The 17,641-nt window shown below is 47.1% G+C and overlaps 1 protein-coding gene across 2 annotated transcripts in view; it reads left to right on the top strand.

Annotated features, from left to right (window-relative positions):
• CTNNA1 (catenin alpha 1) overlaps positions 1–17,641 on the top strand; it is a 119,872-nt gene that overhangs the window by 63,512 nt on the left and 38,719 nt on the right. The window contains exons 1-3 of one of the 2 annotated variants that reach the window (XM_019292329.3): positions 3,775–3,864; positions 7,135–7,215; positions 8,036–8,188. In XM_019292329.3, coding sequence (XP_019147874.1) covers positions 3,862–3,864; positions 7,135–7,215; positions 8,036–8,188 — 237 coding nt within the window. In that variant the 5' untranslated portion in view covers positions 3,775–3,861. Of the gene's footprint in view, positions 1–3,774; positions 3,865–7,134; positions 7,216–8,035; positions 8,189–17,641 lie in introns of those variants that run through there. The other variant, XM_039559897.1, reaches the window with a different exon arrangement.

Raw genomic sequence — 17,641 nt, 5'->3', positions numbered from 1 at the left:
AGCAGCGCAGAGCCACGGGTGGAAGTGCCTGAGTGCTGCCTGCTCCCACTTCTCTACTAAATCTCCCTGCATGAAAGGAACTTTTAGATGCAAAATGCGCAGAGTTTGAATAGAGGATGCTGGTCAGCACTGGCTTTCATGGAGGTGAGAGGGATTGAGCAGCTCAGAGCTCCGTGTGACAACTATGTGCGACTGTGGTCCCTGCAGAAGTGCAGAGAGCAGTGGTGTAGCTGGAGCTGGTGTGTCAGGAAGTACAGCCTGGGAGCAGGGCACAGGAGCAAGTGCTTCGAGCCAGGGGAAATTTCTGGAAAAAGCAAAGCTTGTGTTAAGGCACAGGAAAAATTTAATTGGAATCCAGCTTGACAGTGTGTGGTTATGAAACTAGAAAATCTATTTTCTCCTCCCAAACGGTGGCTTTTGTACTTGCTTTTTCCTGGGCACTGGAGTGCAGGGAGGAAACGGTGAGGTTGGCATTTCCAGTCGGGGCTCGGAGCAGTGCGAGGGCTTCCTTGTGGTCACTCGCTATGTCCTGCTGCTGTGTGTTCTCTCAGAAAGGGGGAGACCGCCTCCATGAGCCCCTGGCTGCAGGGTGGCTCTGTAACAGCTATCCTGTGGGTTTAGGGCTGCAGAGCTGTGTCCCTGCAGAGCTGTGTGTGCTGGTCCAGCCCCGCCGGGCTCTGGTCGGAGTGTGCTCGCACAGCCAGGAGGAGGACACTGGGCTCTCAGGCTGTTTGCTTGCTTTAAAGGTTCATTGCCCCATTATTCAGAGCAACCTCTCCTCTGGGACAGTCGGTATTGAAAGGTAAATGACCAGGCTTGATTGACATTTTTATATGTTTTTGGGATGCATGTGCAGATAAAGCCTTCGGAGCCACTGCTCTGGTTGTGGCTCGATGTGGGTGCAGCAGGGGGATGCCGGCTTCCTGCTCCAGGCAACTTGGATAAGCTGATAAGCTTTTCTTTTATTTTCACCTTGAGATATAAAGCAATAATGCAGTAGGAGGCACTTGACAATGTTTTCTGTGTAGCAGCGAGGTATCACCTCTGACCTCCAAGATCTGGAATGAGCCGAGAATAACAAATTTCCCATGCTGATGGAGCAAGATGAATTGTGTCAAAAGAAGGTTTTAAAATAAAATGGCCTTTTACCTTTGTTATTAAGTGTTGGTTCCTTGCTTTGGTTCCTTGGAGGTCCTTGCTAAAACTAAGACCTGCTGTTTCCTGCCTGCTTCTCCCTTGGCTGTCTGCTGGTGGTGGGAAGGGGACACTGCCTCTGGTGCTCCCTTTCTGGGATGGGCAGACTCAACGGGAGCACTGGGTGGAAAGTAAAGGGATGGAGAAGGTGAACTCTTTAACAACACACAAGAAGAAAACCTCAAAACCCCCTCAAACCTCAAAAAGAGCTAAAGCAAAACAAATAAACCCTACCCTGAACCCATTAGGAGAGTAACTGTCTTTAATGATTAAGCAAATTAGGAAATGTTAGATAAATTTCTTAAATTGCTCTGCCATAGTAAATATTTTCACATTTGCTCCAGGGTGAAAGAAATACATGCAAAGAAATTACATAAACCTATTTAAAGAATTTCTTCTTGTTTAACGTTCAGTGTACAAAGAGCTGAGGCTCAGCTGCCAGCTGCCCAGCGGAACCGCAGCACCTGCGGACGGTTCTGGGAGCAGCTCTGCGCAACACCCTGATCTGAAGTGTTGCTTTGAATTCTAAGAACGTTTCAATATGTTACCGTAACATTTAACAACAACATTCCAAAGGCTATAATTTGAGGTCAACTGTTAGCCCTCCCCGCTGCTGCCTCTTCCACTCTTACCAGGAGACCGAAATTAGGGATCGTTGGAAACATTTTGCTTTTTTGCATCAGTATCTGCTGGTAGGTTCCTCCCACGTCAAGATTGTGTAATTTGGCACAGAGTTAAGAGTTAATGTTCAAACACGGTGAGTTGCTCCTTTTCTGAAGCTCTCCATTCTTTGGCCCTTAACCAAACAAGGGCTATTTAGCACCTTGCCAGCGAGTTTCCTGTTTAGGAAACTGTTAACACGAACTTTATGGGTGCTTTTCTTAGCAAAACATGTTTTTATGTGCACTTGCTGTGAAATAGCAGTTATTACCACAAGTGTGCATCTGAGTCTCCTGAGTGTGGAACACTGCAGTGACATTCACATTGTTCCTTGGGAGCTGCCTGGGGTATCAAGGTGTAACAGGCTGGGAATAAACCCCCAGAAAACTCATGCAAATGCATTTCTTCTGAGCCTGAAAAGTCATTGCCTGGCAAGGAAAACCATGTTGATGCCATCTGGGCACTTCTGCCCCAGTGGGAGCTTTATGGCAGCCTGAACCCTCACGTTCAACGTGGACAGGGAAATTGGCAGGAATAAGCTTGCTAGGACCAGATAACCCTTTTGGGGGCTTCTCACCTACCCCACTCCTGGGGCAGCAGCACAACTGGTTTTCCTGCTAAACCCATGCGCTGGGAAAGTAGAATTGCACCCTGAGGCGAGCGTTGTCATTTAGTTAGGCTGACATCTTGTGGAAGCCTTCCTAGTGTATTAAGAACAACATAAAAGCTAATTTTACTGGATGTAGATGTGGGGGCTGCGTGACTTTGCTGTGCTGGGGGCCTGGAGGGCGCAAGTCCTGGAGCTGCAGGTGAGACTGCAGCACCCGGGACACGCAGCCACGTGTGTGGCACTGCACAGGCAGCCAGCTCACCCCTCTGCCTGCAGGAAGGGCTGTGGGAATTGCACCTCGGGGGCCATGGGAGGGTTTGCTGCTTTTTGGCCAGAAGGTTGTTGTGCTGTGTCACGGGACTGTGAGGCAGGAGGTGGGCAGGGACGTGTGGCTGCAGTGTCACCGTGCGTGCTCTGTCACTCGGATTCGCTGCCGTGAGCTGGGGTAGGACTGAGCCCTGGGAAGGGGCACATGGGGCAAAGGCATGTCCGAGGTGATCCAGCAGCAGCAGCAGATGTGCCCAGTGCTTCAGAGAGCCGGAGAGTCCTTTGGGGCAGGGCAGTGGGAGGGATGGGTCACGGCACTGTAGGTCGGGTGTCGTTGTCTTCCTGGGAGCAGAGGGCACGTGTGGTGGCATCATGCCCACCACAGGAGGCTGTCACCTCCCTGTCTGGCAGCTCTCTGCACCTGGCACTGGTTGCACATGGTAATTCCTCCTTGTAGCGGGGTGAGTGCAGCAGCCACCCTTCCCCTCTCTGGTGCAGCCTGGCCGTGGGGAGGGATGTCAGGCTGGCAGTGCTGTGGCATGGCCAGCTGGGCAGGGGGGACAGGGCAGGCAGCTTTATTGTCACTCAGGTTCTTGCTGAACCCTGGACCATGCCATGCAGCCCGTTTCCTTTGCTGAGCTGTGGGCTGGCTGTGGGAGACTCCTTCCTGCAGCAAACCAGGGCACAGTCCTGCTTCCTCCACCAGCAGACCTTGGATGTGAAAACACTGCTGGAATTTGTGTGGGCCACGCTCTGCTGCTCTCACTGCCTGGCCTTGAATCAGCACTGTTCTGTCTGGAATTTGGTGGCAGCCCTGCTGTCACAGTGATGGAGGGCCGTGCATGCTTATCCTCTGTAGACACGGAATTAGGCTGGGGGCAAGGCAGAACCAAGCCTGGGACAAAATGCCCCTGGGAGCTGATGTCCTGTGTGCCCTGGAGGCAGAGCTCAGAGGTGGCACGTGTCACACCACTGCCTGCCCATAGGAAGGTGTGCCAGGCACTCATTTGCCACTTATTCAGCCCCATCATTAACCAGGATGCTGCCTGTGGTACTGACATCCCAGAAGACAATTCACAGACAACCTGAAGCAGAAACCTCTCTGCCAACCATCCTTTTTGGCTAATTGTATGGTGAGTGGCAGGTGGGGCAGTGGTGGCTCTGGGCAGTGGCACATCTGGCTCACATCTGGGTGCTGATCTGGGGAGGGGGCATGCTGGGCTCTGCAGGGATGGTGTGAGGTGGTGCTGAGCAGGAGGCACCATCTCCCTCTGTGGGCTCAGCTTAACCCAAACTGTTGATGAACCTTTAACAACAGATGTTTGTGATGTTTAGCTACAAAAACGTATCTTTGAGTGGCTGGTTACAGCACATGCTCTGCGGATCCTGGTGGAATGCACCACCACCACGGTGCTCCTGTATCTCCAAAACTCAGTTGGGATTAGATTTTAACCTCCATAGCTGCAGGAAAAGCTTGGATGCATCTTTTGGTTGTCTGAATTCAGGTGGCACACCTACAGCAGGAGTGCTTTGTGACAGAAATGGTGATTCTGCTCCCCTCCCTGTACACAAATCCCCTTTCTTTGCTTTGAGCATTAAAACAAGCCCCACTGGGGATGGTGGTGTGAGCTGGCACAGCAGGGATGCAACAGGGAATGTTTGTGTTGCTCTGCAAGCAGGGCAGCAGTGGTGGGGGAAAAGCAGAGATTAAGGAGGTGGGGAAATGAGCAATTTTTAACATCAATTCTATCCTCTTTGATAAAGATCTGATTTAATTTAAAGTAAATTTGCACCATGGCTAAATTTATTATCCATGATGCTGGACAGAGTTGGGATATTGTACTGCAGGATAATTGACATGGTCATCATGACCCTATTAAATCTACTGAATCTATTAGCTGCTCGCTGGCTGCGGGGCTTGTGATTCCCTCAGCAGAGTTTTGTGCTGAATATCTAAAAATCCTATTAGAAATCTGAATATTTGGGCTTCACTCTTGTGAGTCCTCCTAATCCCGTGGGTAGCAGGAGCTGATGGCTGGGCTGCCTTGTGCTCCTGGGTCATTAGCTGGCTCCTCAGTGAAGGTTCACACCAGACATGAGGACCAGTTTTTAATGGTCAGGCTAATTGGTTAGTGGAACAAATTACCCAGAAGAGCTAAACTGGCACTTGGAGCCTTTAAAACACGATTTATTACTTGAGAGAGGAAGACTAGCTCAAACAGGACTTTTGAGCTGTGGGGTGGAACCAATGGGTAAAACTCCCGAGGTGTGTGGGAGCCAGGACAAAGTGACAGTGGTGTGGCCCGGGATGATCCTCAGCGTTCCCAGGGGCATTCATGCTGCCACAGGCTGTGCAGCTCTTCATGTGTTCCACCAGGTCCTAGTGGGGTTGATTGGCCCCACGGTGTTTATTATGCATGGAAAAAAAAGTCAAGAAACTTCAGCTGGGCAAAACTCGACGTTGTTGTGTCCAGGACCTTGGTTGGAGTTGGCTGTGATGGTTTAAGATGTCAATGGGAGCAGCAGAGTGTCTGTAGAGGTGTCCTGGGTCTGTCCTGTTCTGCCCCAGCTCAGCCCTAACAAAGGATCCCAGTCAGTAGCTCTGTGTGCTAAATCACCAGAGCTAAATTAGCAGGGTGCTTCATCCTGCAGCCTTCCAAAGGAAATTCTGGTCATGCTTTTGACAAGCTTCTGTACTAAAACTTCTGCATGCCAACAAGGTGGAAATAAACTGGAGCTGCCTTCCTAAAATCTACTGGGGCTGGATTCTACAGCTCTTCCTGCGCTGGGACGTGGTGCAGTAGGAATGGATCAGCAGTGAGGAATCAGTGCTGCTCAGGCTGTAATGTGCTCTTTGTTGCATAGTGGTCTCATGAACTGATTGTCCATTAGTGGAAGCCATCTCTGGGTTTTCCTCTCATCCAAAAGGCATCTGGTGCTGTGCACTGAGGCTGTTGTGGGCTGTGAAGCCAGGGACAGCAAAGTGGAATTGATGGGCGGCCTCGCCTCAAATCCCTGCTCCTGCTTCTTGTTAAAATGGTAATGTGGGAGCACCCGGGGAGAAGTAAAATGGCACTTCTTGGAATAGCTGAATGTTTGGCTTTCTGCATAATAGATGAGCATATATCTTAGATCCAAACTTGTTCCTGGGAAAAACCCCAGTGTATGGGGAGGGGTGCTGTGGGTTCAGTAAAATGGTCACGTTGCTGTGGGTAAACAGGGGTGAAACAGCAGGAGGAGAAGCAGCTGCCACTGCAGGTTGGTGTCTCGGAGCAGCTTGTGCCTGGTGGCAGCTTCTGGGGTCAGTGTCCCCCTGTCCCACTCAGGTGCCAGCACTCCCCACTGCCGCCAGCATGCCAGGGACAAAGCCATTGATCAGCAAGTCTTGTCTGTCATATCCCCCGAGCAGGGGAACAGCAAAGTGTTGGGTAAATCAGTGCATTACTCTTCACTGTATTTCGAGCCTTCAGCTTCGATTTTTGAATGCAGAGCAAAGACGGGGGCCAGTGCCAGGGCTGCCGAGGGCTGTGGCAGCGCCACAACGAGCTCCTGGGTTTAGCTTCAGTCACTTTTCAGTTACCTTTTGTGATGAGAATCAAATAACTTGATCATGGCAGTGACAAATCTTCAATAATTCATTACACTATAATGACATTACAACATCCTAACTCCCTCCCCCCCATTTTTTATTTCTGCTCTAGAGTGGACTTGGTGTTTTAGATTGTTCATCCAGATATTTCACACCAGCCTGTCACCTGGAGAATTGATACCTGGCATACCCTCTCTGCAGCACTGCTAAACGGTTTTTCTTCTCGACTGGATAATTATATTGATTGTGGCTTAGGACTTCAGAAATTGGATTGTGGTTGCATAAAGTGTGTTTTGAAACCCTAATATAAGCTATATTATACAGAAAAAACTCCCAGCAAAACCAGACCACCACCACTGTCTTACCTAACTCTTAATTTGGTACAAATGAGGATATCTTTGACCTCATGTCTGATGGAAAAGGGAAGCTGCCCCTGCTGCCTGGCCCTTTGCCCTCTCTAACAACGGGGCTCAGGAGAAACGTGCTGGATCAAAACCTTGGCAGCTTCCCGTGGGTGGGCCTGGAGACTCACTGGAAATGTTGAATTTCTTACCCAGCAAAAGGTTCATAAGGATTTGACTTTTGATTTTGGGCTTTCGGCTGCCTGCTCAGGAGCAGTGTTGTGTGATCCCTGGGGATGGGGTTTGGAGGCAGCAGTGACTGCCTTATCACGGAGGTGGAGACCACTGCCAGGGTGCAGAATCACTTTGCAAACCTGAAAAATAAAGAAAGAAGCTTACAATATATTTGAAATGAATAATAACTGCTTTGAGACCCTGAATACCTGTTTATCTCTCTGTCTGCTGTTTTCCAGGCTGGCCGCAAGGAAAGAAGTGATGCCCTGAACTCTGCCATTGATAAAATGACCAAAAAGACCAGAGACCTGCGCAGACAGGTAATGAATGTGTCAGAGGTGGTACTGGCTGAGACAAACGAGTGCCTTGCTGCATGCTTGCCCTCTGGGAAGTGTTGTCTGGGGATTTGTTTCTGCTGGGCAGTGGGTTTGCTGGCCTGTCTTCAGTGAATTAAAAGCCAGAAGCTTCCAGTGCGTGGCTCGGAGGGAAGCACAAGGTGGGAATGTAATTCCCTGTTAATTCCCTGTTAACTGTGAGATACAAATGTTGGAGTCTTAATCATCCTCATGATAAGAGAGATAAAAAAGCCCAACCAAAACCTCCCAAAAAACAACTTTCATGTTGTGGATTTTGAAGATAATCAGTGATATTTTATAATTCTGGTGGTGCTCATCTCGACCTGTTTTATTTGAGAACTATATTTATGTAGCATCAGCCTTTTGTCTGTTTGATTTTAAAGCAATATATTCCCATTTTTGAGTAAGCGAGAATATGGATGAGGTTTGTTGAAAAATGTTTTTATTCTAGCAGAAAAATAAAAAAGTTAAATCAGTGTGTTGTTTAATCAGCTGAGGGAAAGCAGCAAATTTACTCAGACAAAACCAATATGAGCTGCTAAATCAATATTTGTGGCCAAACTGGTGACTTGCACTTCTATAACTAATCCATTTTTTAAGGAGATTTAATTTAAATTGAAGCAAAAAGTGTGTAGACAAGACTTAGTGCAAGGAAAGCCTTGGTCACACAAAGGAAAAGGGATCAATGACAAAAGTAGTTTAAGCTTTACGTATTAATACAGTAAGAGGGAAACAGCAGTGGAACACTACTGCAGAATAACTCATTCTTTTATTTTTACTTTAGCTCCGCAAAGCTGTTATGGACCATGTTTCAGACTCTTTTCTGGAAACAAATGTTCCTCTTTTAGTATTGATTGAAGCTGCCAAGAATGGGAATGAAAAAGAAGTTAAAGAATATGCCCAGGTTTTCCGTGAACATGCCAACAAATTGATTGAGGTAAGATGGTACAAATTAAAATTTAATTGTTGCTAGTTAAATTAAGGCAAGACTAGGCAAAACAGGTTTTTCAATTCTGTTGAAGCACAAAGCAAATTCTGTAATAAATTTCCTTTTGAAATTTTATTTGAATGAATTGAAAATGTAAGCTTATCAAAAGGAGCTGTTAAATAACCCATGTAGTTGTGGATATTACAGTGTGAGTGGATGATAAAGGTTTTGTTACTTGGAGGTGGCCATTTGGAGTACGGGAGACGGGGGCAAGATTTTCCTCCTGGACGGTTAGACCCATTGCTTTGAAGCCTGGAGGGTTTTTCTTTCCAGTAAAATCCCACTGAATATAAACAGGCCTTTTATGTGAAGGCTTTTAGAATGAAAACCTGCTCGTGTGTGTGTAAAGAGCAAACAAGACACTCGGAATGACAACACCACTTATCCCTGCCACCCCTCTGTAATGAAAACCCAAAGGCTCTCAGCTGGTGGAACTGCAGACCAGAGCTCTAATTGGGGGGGAAACCAGGTTAAATGGGACCAACCTGTCTTAATTGGAATCCCAGGGTCACTGAGGCTGGAAAAGCCCTCCCAGCCCATCGAGTCCCAGCTGTGCCCGATGCCCACCTTGTCCCCAGCCCAGAGCACTGAGTGCCACCTCCAGCCCTTCCTTGGACACCTCCAGGGATGGGCACTCCAAACCTCCCTGGGCAGCCCCTGCGAAGGCCTGAGCACCCTTTCCATGGGGAAATTCCTGCTGATCTCCCATAGCACAGCTTGAGGCCATTCCCTCTTGTCCTCTCGCTCATTACCTGCAGAAGAGGCTGACCTCACCTGGCTGCCCCTCCTGTCAGGCAGTTGCTTTAAGCGTTTTAGTGCAGTGTTGAGGGAAGCAGATTTCCAAGGGAGGTGTGTCTGCAGAGAGCAGCTGCAGAGCATGCCCCATGCTCGTGGATCCACCTGGGGAGCCTCGGCCCCTTGCCGCCGCCGCCTTCACGTGAGAGTTTTGTGCCAGCTGATGCTGAATGGCAAGGAACAAACAGCTATAGGTATTGTTGAGGAAACATGCCACTAGGAATAAGCTTCAAAAGCTCCTCCTGTGCTCTTCCATGCTTTGAGGCTCTGGCTGGTTGTGCTTAACCTCAGCAGCTCCCTGGGAGCAGTCCCAGGCTGTTTCGTGTGGTTTTGCTCTCTCAGTGTCTCTGGGTTTGATAATGGAGTCCATGTGTCTCCAAGGCTCGTGGGGAATACTCTCACACAGCTGGGCAGATTCAAATTGCTCACTAATAAGACTTACTACACATCAGTAAAAGTAGTTTCTGACTGGCACAATGTATTTTTCGTAGGATTCTGAGTGCACTTTGCAACTGCCCCGTAGTCTGGTGTGGATGAAGTTTGTCCAGCTCTTTAGAGCTGCTGTCTAAGCAATGAAAATCTTTAATTCCTTGAAGGCATCCATTTTTCACTTTTGGCTTGTCGTGTTTCAGCGTCAGTGCTGTCCTCCTAGAGTTGCAAAGTTATTCTAATCTAAATTTTAAGTAACTGACGTTGTTCTGCAAAGCAGCATGTGGAAGGAAGGCAGTGCTGCTGTGCCCTGCTTTGGCAGCAGGATACAGCCTTGGGAACACTTTGAAGTGGGTTTGGTCTAAAGCCTCCCTTCTTCATGTTGCAAGCCTGATTTATCTAGAAAATTATTTTTAGGACTTGTTTACAGGAGAAGTTGAATGGTGTAACAATAGCAGTGCCTGTTCTGCCAGAGTTCTGCTACCTCCTCAGCAGATGTGTGGTGTCCACACATGGAATTTATTGGCATATTTACAGAGGAATAATTGTGCTGCTCTGTCCCTGAGCTTCTCCCCAGCCCTTGCCAGGTGAGCCCTTTCTCCCTGTCGCCTCAGGAGCCGTGTCCCACCGGAGCAGCCACAGTTCCATCCCCACTGGCACTGGCCCTACCTGGTGTGCAAACACTAAGCTGCAGAGGAGTTTTCCAGAGCCTCTGTACAGCCAGACACTCTTGTCTTCCAAGGACTATTCCCCTGAAAGGAGACATTCAGCAATATTTTTGACTGGCATCAAAAGTTTCTGCTAAAATGATACGCTGCTGCAACAGCTTTTTGAAGGCCTGGTTATTGCTTTTGCTGTCTGAAATGTAACTGTAGTTGCAGAGTGGCATGATCTAGATGGTTTATAAACCTCTTCCCTGAATGGAGATGGATTAATACATACACTTAGCTTCGACAGAAGGGGAGTAGTGCTCCTGCAGAGCCCTTGTCCCAAGGGGCAGGAGAGCCACTGGAGTCGTATGAGATGTCACAGTCACTGTGTGGGAAGATGGGTCAGGGTGGGTTGCACTTGAAATGTCTTGTGTCTCTGCCAGAATGGAGAAGGACGTGTGCAGGTTCCCTCGTGATTCTGCTCTTGGGCAGGAAACTCAGGAGAAACAATAAAAGGTTGTGTAAGAGCAGAGCAGAAGATGTTTTGCCTGTTGAGATGGGAAGTGATTGCTTCCACCTGCTTTCAGGGGGAGATGAGTGTGCAGGGAGCTTATCAGAGCTGCCCTCACAGGTGCTGCCGAGCCACTCGAGACATCAAATGTGCCCAAACAGCTGCAGCACAGAGTGGAGCTGTGGTACATCATGCCCTGACTGACAGGCTCCTGTGATTTAGATGTAGAGGGGAGCACGTCCTTCCTTCCCTTTGATGCTGAGCGAGGGCAAGAAACGTGTGGGAGATGCTGCTCTGCCCTGGGGAGCTTGGCACATCCCCACTGGACTGCTGGGAGGGCTTGCACCTTGGGTCAATACCCCCGTGTCTGTGAGCTGGAGGAGTCAGTGAACCAACCCCTGAGAGATATATAATGAGATAGATGTATTTTATTTTATTTTATTTTCCATACTGAACTGTTGCAGGCGTTGGCCGGACAGGAGGAGTGGCAGTGCTGGTTCTGCCCTGGGTTAGCACAGGGAGTTCTTGCTCCTGCAGTGCAGGGCTGTTTATGGGCCCTCCAAGCACCCATAAAGAGATGCAAGCACATGATTTGGGTAATTTCGTTTTGAAATGTTCCCTTCTTGGCAGCACAGCACTGTCTGCTTTTGTGGTTCCTAATGTCCAGGCAGACAAATTTGACCAAAAGGTCCAATAACCACAAAAGCCTGATTTGCCTGCTGGGTCTGTGTCTTCTAGAGAACCCATACCAAGCACATCCCAAAGGGCTCCCATTTAATTTGTTTCCCACATAGTAAAATCCTAACCCTTTAATCCTGCCTTTTGAAAACTGTGTAACAGTAAAAGAGTAGAATGAGCCTTGTCTCAGTTGAATAATACGTTTCAAAGATAGCTTTCAAAATTGCTCTGTGCTAACAGACCATTAACTCTGGCTGGATTTGGTTAAAGGAGTTCAATTCAGGAATTGAGAAGCCAATTTCAATGTAACACACAAGAATAACAGAAAAGACAGCATTTGGGGAACCAGCGGAACAAAAACTTAAGTTCACTTGTAAACTATGAAAGTCTTCCCAGTTTCCAGATTGGGAACTACTTGCTCCATTCCAATGGTTTTTCCCACTGGGTGAGGTAGCCTTGGCTCTCCGGCCTCTGGCTTTGCTCTTGAGGAAGGACAGCTTGGCACTGGCATCCTTGGAGTGACTGTTTCTCCCCAGAAGAGACGGGGCTGTCCTGCAGCGTGGTGCTCATGGGCACTGATGTCACTGAGCACCACGCTGGCTCTTTGTCCCTGCCAGGCTTTGAAGAGCGTTTGGGCTGAGCTGCTTTTGTGCCTCTCCCCAGGGATGCTCCAGCCTGCTCCTGCAAAGGGAAAAAGCCCCACGTTAAGCAGAAACCTTTGCTACACTGTTGAATGCTTTAGAAAAATAAAAATTAGCTTGTCAATTTGTCACTTTTTACGCTGTGACACAGTCTAACACTGTGTAGTTTTAATGGAAAATTTTTCAGACGTTTCAGAAGTGAAAGGTAAATGAGGACAGAGTCCAGGTTAAAATCCTCCAGTTTACTTGCTGAAGAATATTTTGGAGAATATTTTGTAGTTCCTTAAAAAGAACAAATAATCTCCTCTTCCTCTGGAACCCACTACCCCTGTGTCAAATGTTTTTCTCAACTTAAATTTTATTTATAAGTCTTCTTCTCAGAGAAATATTGCTAAGACCACGGAGGCAAAAGCTCTCAGTGGTGTTTCATAAGCATTGATTTTTTTTCTAATTGCTTTAATTTATCTGAAAAGACTGCTCTGTGCCTTTTTTTAATGCACTGGGTTGCATCTTGCATATGGAGTGATGATTTTCTCATTTTCAGTGAAACCCATGAACAGATGCAGACGGCAAATTTATTTGCTTGGAAAGAATCACATTTGGGCACTTGCAGCTCCATAAGCTTTCTGTAGCCTCTTGCTCTGACATTTCCCCCTTCTGTTGCCCTCACTGTCTCGCCCAATGTCCTGGAGTCATTCTTCAGATCTCAGTCTAAAAATACCCCTCTCCCAAAGCCTGAAGCCTTGCACACTTGCTGCATTTTTCTTGCAATTATCCTGATTTGCTCAGACTTGCAGCCTGTATGTTCTTCGGAGAGTCTTAACAGCTGCAGGTTTTTTACATGTGAAAGGCTTTTAAAAAATGTGAAGTGGATAAAACACAGCTTGGATTTAAAATAAAAACTGGCTTTTAGACTGGAGGCACAGTGAAGGTCTTGAAAAGCTGAGGTTTGGCTGTCCCCTGGTCACGAGGTGTCACTTACCTGGGCATGGCCAGGCACCATTCATTGCAAACAAGGCATGGAGTGGAAAAATCCAGCAGATCCAGAAGTTAATCTGCTCTGACAAGATTATCCTTTGTGTCCATCAGCCACCTGATTTCCAGAGTTTCTACAGAGTTTTCCAAACCTCTCTGGAGGTGGCTTTGCTCATGCTTTCAGCGCTCTCCCCTCCTGCCTGCCAGCACGGGGATGCTGTGGATCAGTCAGGGCTGCCAGGCAGGGATGAGGTTCCTGGGATACAGTGCAGACAAGCACTTGGCACCCAACTCAAGTATTGACTTGGAGTGTTTTTCTGAATTTTATTCATATCTCAAAACCCAGCATTTTCCAGACTAGGGTCATTACCAGGGTACCTTAGCACCTATTTTTCCAGTACTCTCATTTACAGAGGGGAAAAAAATCTGCCAACTCAGGTTTGTCTTTTATTGCTTTTATTTTTAATGTAATTTTGTATTACAAGGGAAATCTCCTTGCACTGTGGTCTGGAGAAGAGAGACAGAGTTATTTCCCATTTAAAATGGAGACCAAAATGAGCAAAATATCTCTTCCAAAGCACAAGCACGTTTTCTGTAATTTTTCTGTAGATAGCCTTGGCAGCAATTTAAAACTAATGTCTTCAATAAATGACCAGTGTTACTCTAATGTGCCCTCTAAAGTCTGACACTCTTCAACAGCCGATGTACTTTCCTTGTAAGTTCATTTTATTAGTCAACTAATTCATAAATAAATTAAATTCTTCTCGTAGAACATGCTTTCCTTACATTCATAATCAGGAAAGCAGGAAAGCCTCAGCAGAAAGATGTTCCTACATTTTTCAACAAAACTGGGTATACAAATTTAATACATCATACATAAGTAAAGGCAAGTGACCTTTTAATAGGATAACTTCTGTTCTTGTAAGGTTATTTTTTGAGGCCAATCTTCTAATGCTACACCAAATAATGTATGAAAGGGTCTCTAGGATGCTGGTAGAGTTTAAAAATCATGTTGGAAGAGAAGTAAGAGACTTCAGGATAATCTGTCTGTCCAGATTTCATTGTAAGTGCACATGGGGAAGCAGGGCCACGACAGTGAAACTGATGGCAGGGATGAAGGGATTGAATCCTCACAAATCTGGGCAGGGATTGGGCTGTTTGGAGACAATTTCTGCCTTTGGAAATGCTCTTGGTTTGCTGCTGCTGCTCCATGGAGGAGAGACATTTCTGCCACACCTCAGCCACAGGGACAGTCACCTCGCCGTGTGACTGCTGGCAGGGAGGGGCTTGCTCTGTGCACACCTGGGCCAAGGGAGATGTGGAGGGGGTAGAATTTGGGGGTGAATGAGTGTAGGGTGGGGAAAATACTCATGTGCTTTTATTCCACTAGAAACTGCCCTGTGTTTACTCTGTTCCTTTTTCCTTTGGAAACAGAAGCTTTTGTGGAAAGGGAAATGTGTAAAAGTGGTCAGGAAGTGTGAGAGCAGTTGGGTTTAGGTGGTGTTGACACGATGTCTTCAGAGGCAGCTGAAAAGCAGTAGAGTCTTTTCATTTTCCAGATATTTAAGTCTTAATTCCAACAGCATTTTTAAGTAGCTTTTTGGGTAAAGTTTTTATAGATGTGGCATAAGCGTTTTAATTCTTGATATTTAACTAGAAGCCTTGATGCATGTCTGGATTTTCATCATCTTAGTCATTAGCAATATTGGATTATTAGTCATGTCATGTCATCAAGGAGTTGCCTGAAATCTGTGTAGAGCTCATTACTGACACTGTTTTGTCGTCTTCCTCAAGAGCACAGTGTACTGACAATTACAGTTACACTGCCATGAACAGTTGTCTGAATCACCAGAAACTGGTTTAAGCAGCTAATAATAGGCACCAGCTTGGAAGCCTTTAGATCAGAAGGCAGCACGTTCTGAGTGATGAGCAAACTGAGATGGGAAAGAAGTACAATTTCACAGAATCCCACACTGGTTTGGGCTGGGAGGGACCTTAAAGCTCATCCCATCCCACCCCTGCCATGGGCAGGGACACCTTCCATTATCCGAGGCTGCTCCAAGCCCCAATGTCCAACCAGACCTTGGGCACTGCCAGGGATCCAGGGGCAGCCACAGCTGCTCTGGGCACCCTGTGCCAGGGCCTGCCCACCCTCCCAGGGAACAATTCCTTCCCAATATCCCATCCAGCCCTGCCCTCTGGCACTGGGAAGCCATTCCCTGTGTCCTGTTTCTACATACTCTTGTCCCCAGTCCCTCTCCAGCTTTCCTGGAGCCCCTTCAGGCCCTGGAAGGGGCTCTAAGGTCTCTCCAGAGCCTTCTCTTCTCCAGGCTGAACACCCCCAGCTCTCCCAGCCTGTCTTCATTTCCACTTTGATAAACACAGAGACATTTTTGGATAAGGATAATTATTTGGGTACTGTCCAGATATCACTACTAGAAACACTTTTATTTTAAGGAAAGGTATTTGTGTTGCTAAGAAGCATCTCAGATGAGGGTTTGCTTTGAAGGTTTCAGCTGAAGCTGAGCTCTCCATCACACACCAGTGGTGTCACTGCTGTCGTGGTAGCTCAGACAGACTTGTGTAACTAATGTGGTTTGTGATTATAGCATTTTAACACTTCAGCTTGTTTGTCTGAGGGAGGAATAGTTCCTGTGCCAGCAGTTACATCTGCTGCCACAGCTGCATCGACGAGGGGCACGGTGCCCACGTCGCACACTGGTGTTGCTGTACCAGCCCTGCTTTCCCTCAGGTCTGTAGAGAGGATAATCCACCAGGCTGGAAATAAAGATATTGCTGCACTTTCCTACTGCGGGTATGGTTTATGCCATAGATGTATTGATTCCCTTCAAACACCTCTTCTTTCTCTGTAATTGAAAAACTTCCCTGTTGGCAAGAGAGGAGTTGTGTCCATGCTGCCCTTGCTGCGTGGTAAATGGAGCCCAGTCTGGTTTGTCCTGATGCACAAACTCTGGGATTGCCCAGCTGTGAAAAATTTCCCTTCTCTGTGAAACCTTGGCAACACATGGATTGCTCTCTGTTGGGGAAGAACACTTCCTCAGGGCATGGAAGGAGCTCACCACTGTGGAGCAGAGCTTTTGCAGGACAGCTGTACCTGGAATGGCACCAGGGAGCTGGAGAGGTATTTGGAGACAGCTCTGGACAGTGGGAGAGGCAACTGCAAAGCTGTATTCCTTAACTAGAACTTTAAACACTGATACAGCTAGAAATGTGGAAGTATTAAGATGTAATCCCAAACAAAAGGTGGTCACCCAGGAAAATATTAAGTGGTCATTTCAATATAACAGGGAGCAGAAGGTAAACAATACATTTATTTTTATACTATTACATTACTTACAAGAGCATGGGGAGACAGAGCAAGGGGGAATGGCTTCCCCCTGCCAGAGGGCAGCATTAGATGGGATTTGGGAGAGAAATTCCTCCCTAGGAGGGTGGGCAGGCCCTGGCACAGGGTGCCCAGAGCAGCTGGGGCTGCCCCTGGATCCCTGGCAGTGCCCAAGGCCAGGCTGGACACTGGGGCTTGGAGCAGCCTGGGATAGTGGAAGGTGTCCCTGCCATGGCAGGGGTGGCACTGGATGAACTTCAGGTCCCTCCCAACAGAAACCAGTGTGGGATTCTGTGATGTTGTCTCTGATCCCCTTCTCTTGACATCACTTGCCAGCCTGTTGAAATAACAAACTGTGTAACCTCCATTTCTCATTGTGCAAAACTTTGGAATCAAAAATGCCAACCTTTGCTTGCCAGTTTTGTTCCAGCCAGCTGAAACTTCCCCTCCTTGTGTTTATAACCAGACTTGGAATGAAAACTGTTGTCATCTTCGCGTGAGGCTGCAGAGCTCTGGAAATAGCAGTTCCCTCAGTTTAGTCCTTCGTTCCCCCTGGTGCTTTACGTCTGCAGTTTGTCTGTGTGTGCCTTGTTTTATTTAAAGACTTTTACTATTTTCAGTTAATACATTGGGATTCCGTTGCCCACAACAAGCTCTTGCAAGGTACCTTCTGTGGAGCTGCAGCCACATGCAGCTACTTAAGTCATATAAAATCACAAAGCACTTTGACAGCAGGGCTCCGGTAACTCTCTGCACAGTCCCAGTGGGTTTGATCCCAAGTCCTGCTGTAGTAAAGAAGTGGAATCGTTTTGTGTAATTCCTAGTTAGCTCTGCCTCTGCAAAATGAGGGGTTTGTAGGGTTGGAGCTGTAACACTTCTCCCTCATGCAGCACCTGTTAGGGCTGGCTGTTAAAATGCTCAGATTTGTCTTGAATATTGAGTGTAGTGTACAGGTAAATAAATAAATGTATGGACTTAGTGAATAATGAAAGCCTTTCTGGAGAGGGATGGGGATTACATAATCGACGCATCTCTTCTGAGAGTCCTCGGTTGCCATTAGTTTTGCCAGAGCAGTTGTTTCTGCAGATAAATTCATTTCCTGAGCTTTGACCAGCGTGAGGGAAATCGGGACAGGTTTTTTTTAATATGGAGAAGGAAGAAATTAGCTGTGCTGTGTTTGAATTTTGTGAGAATATCAGATACACTTTTCTTTAGCAAATCCCTAGGAGGAGAATGTTCAATTGCTGCCTGTCCATTCTTTCTCTTTTTGCTTTAAAAATGGGTGATTTTTTTAACTGCTTAAAAGTTGGAATTTGCATTCCCAGCGAAATTGTAAAATGTAAAGCAAAGAAAATAGAACAAGCAGCTGAAGTTTTG

This window comes from Corvus cornix, chromosome 13 (assembly GCF_000738735.6).
Source record: "Corvus cornix cornix isolate S_Up_H32 chromosome 13, ASM73873v5, whole genome shotgun sequence".
NCBI lineage: Eukaryota > Metazoa > Chordata > Aves > Passeriformes > Corvidae > Corvus > Corvus cornix.
This window is presented reverse-complemented; position numbering and strand designations above follow the sequence as displayed.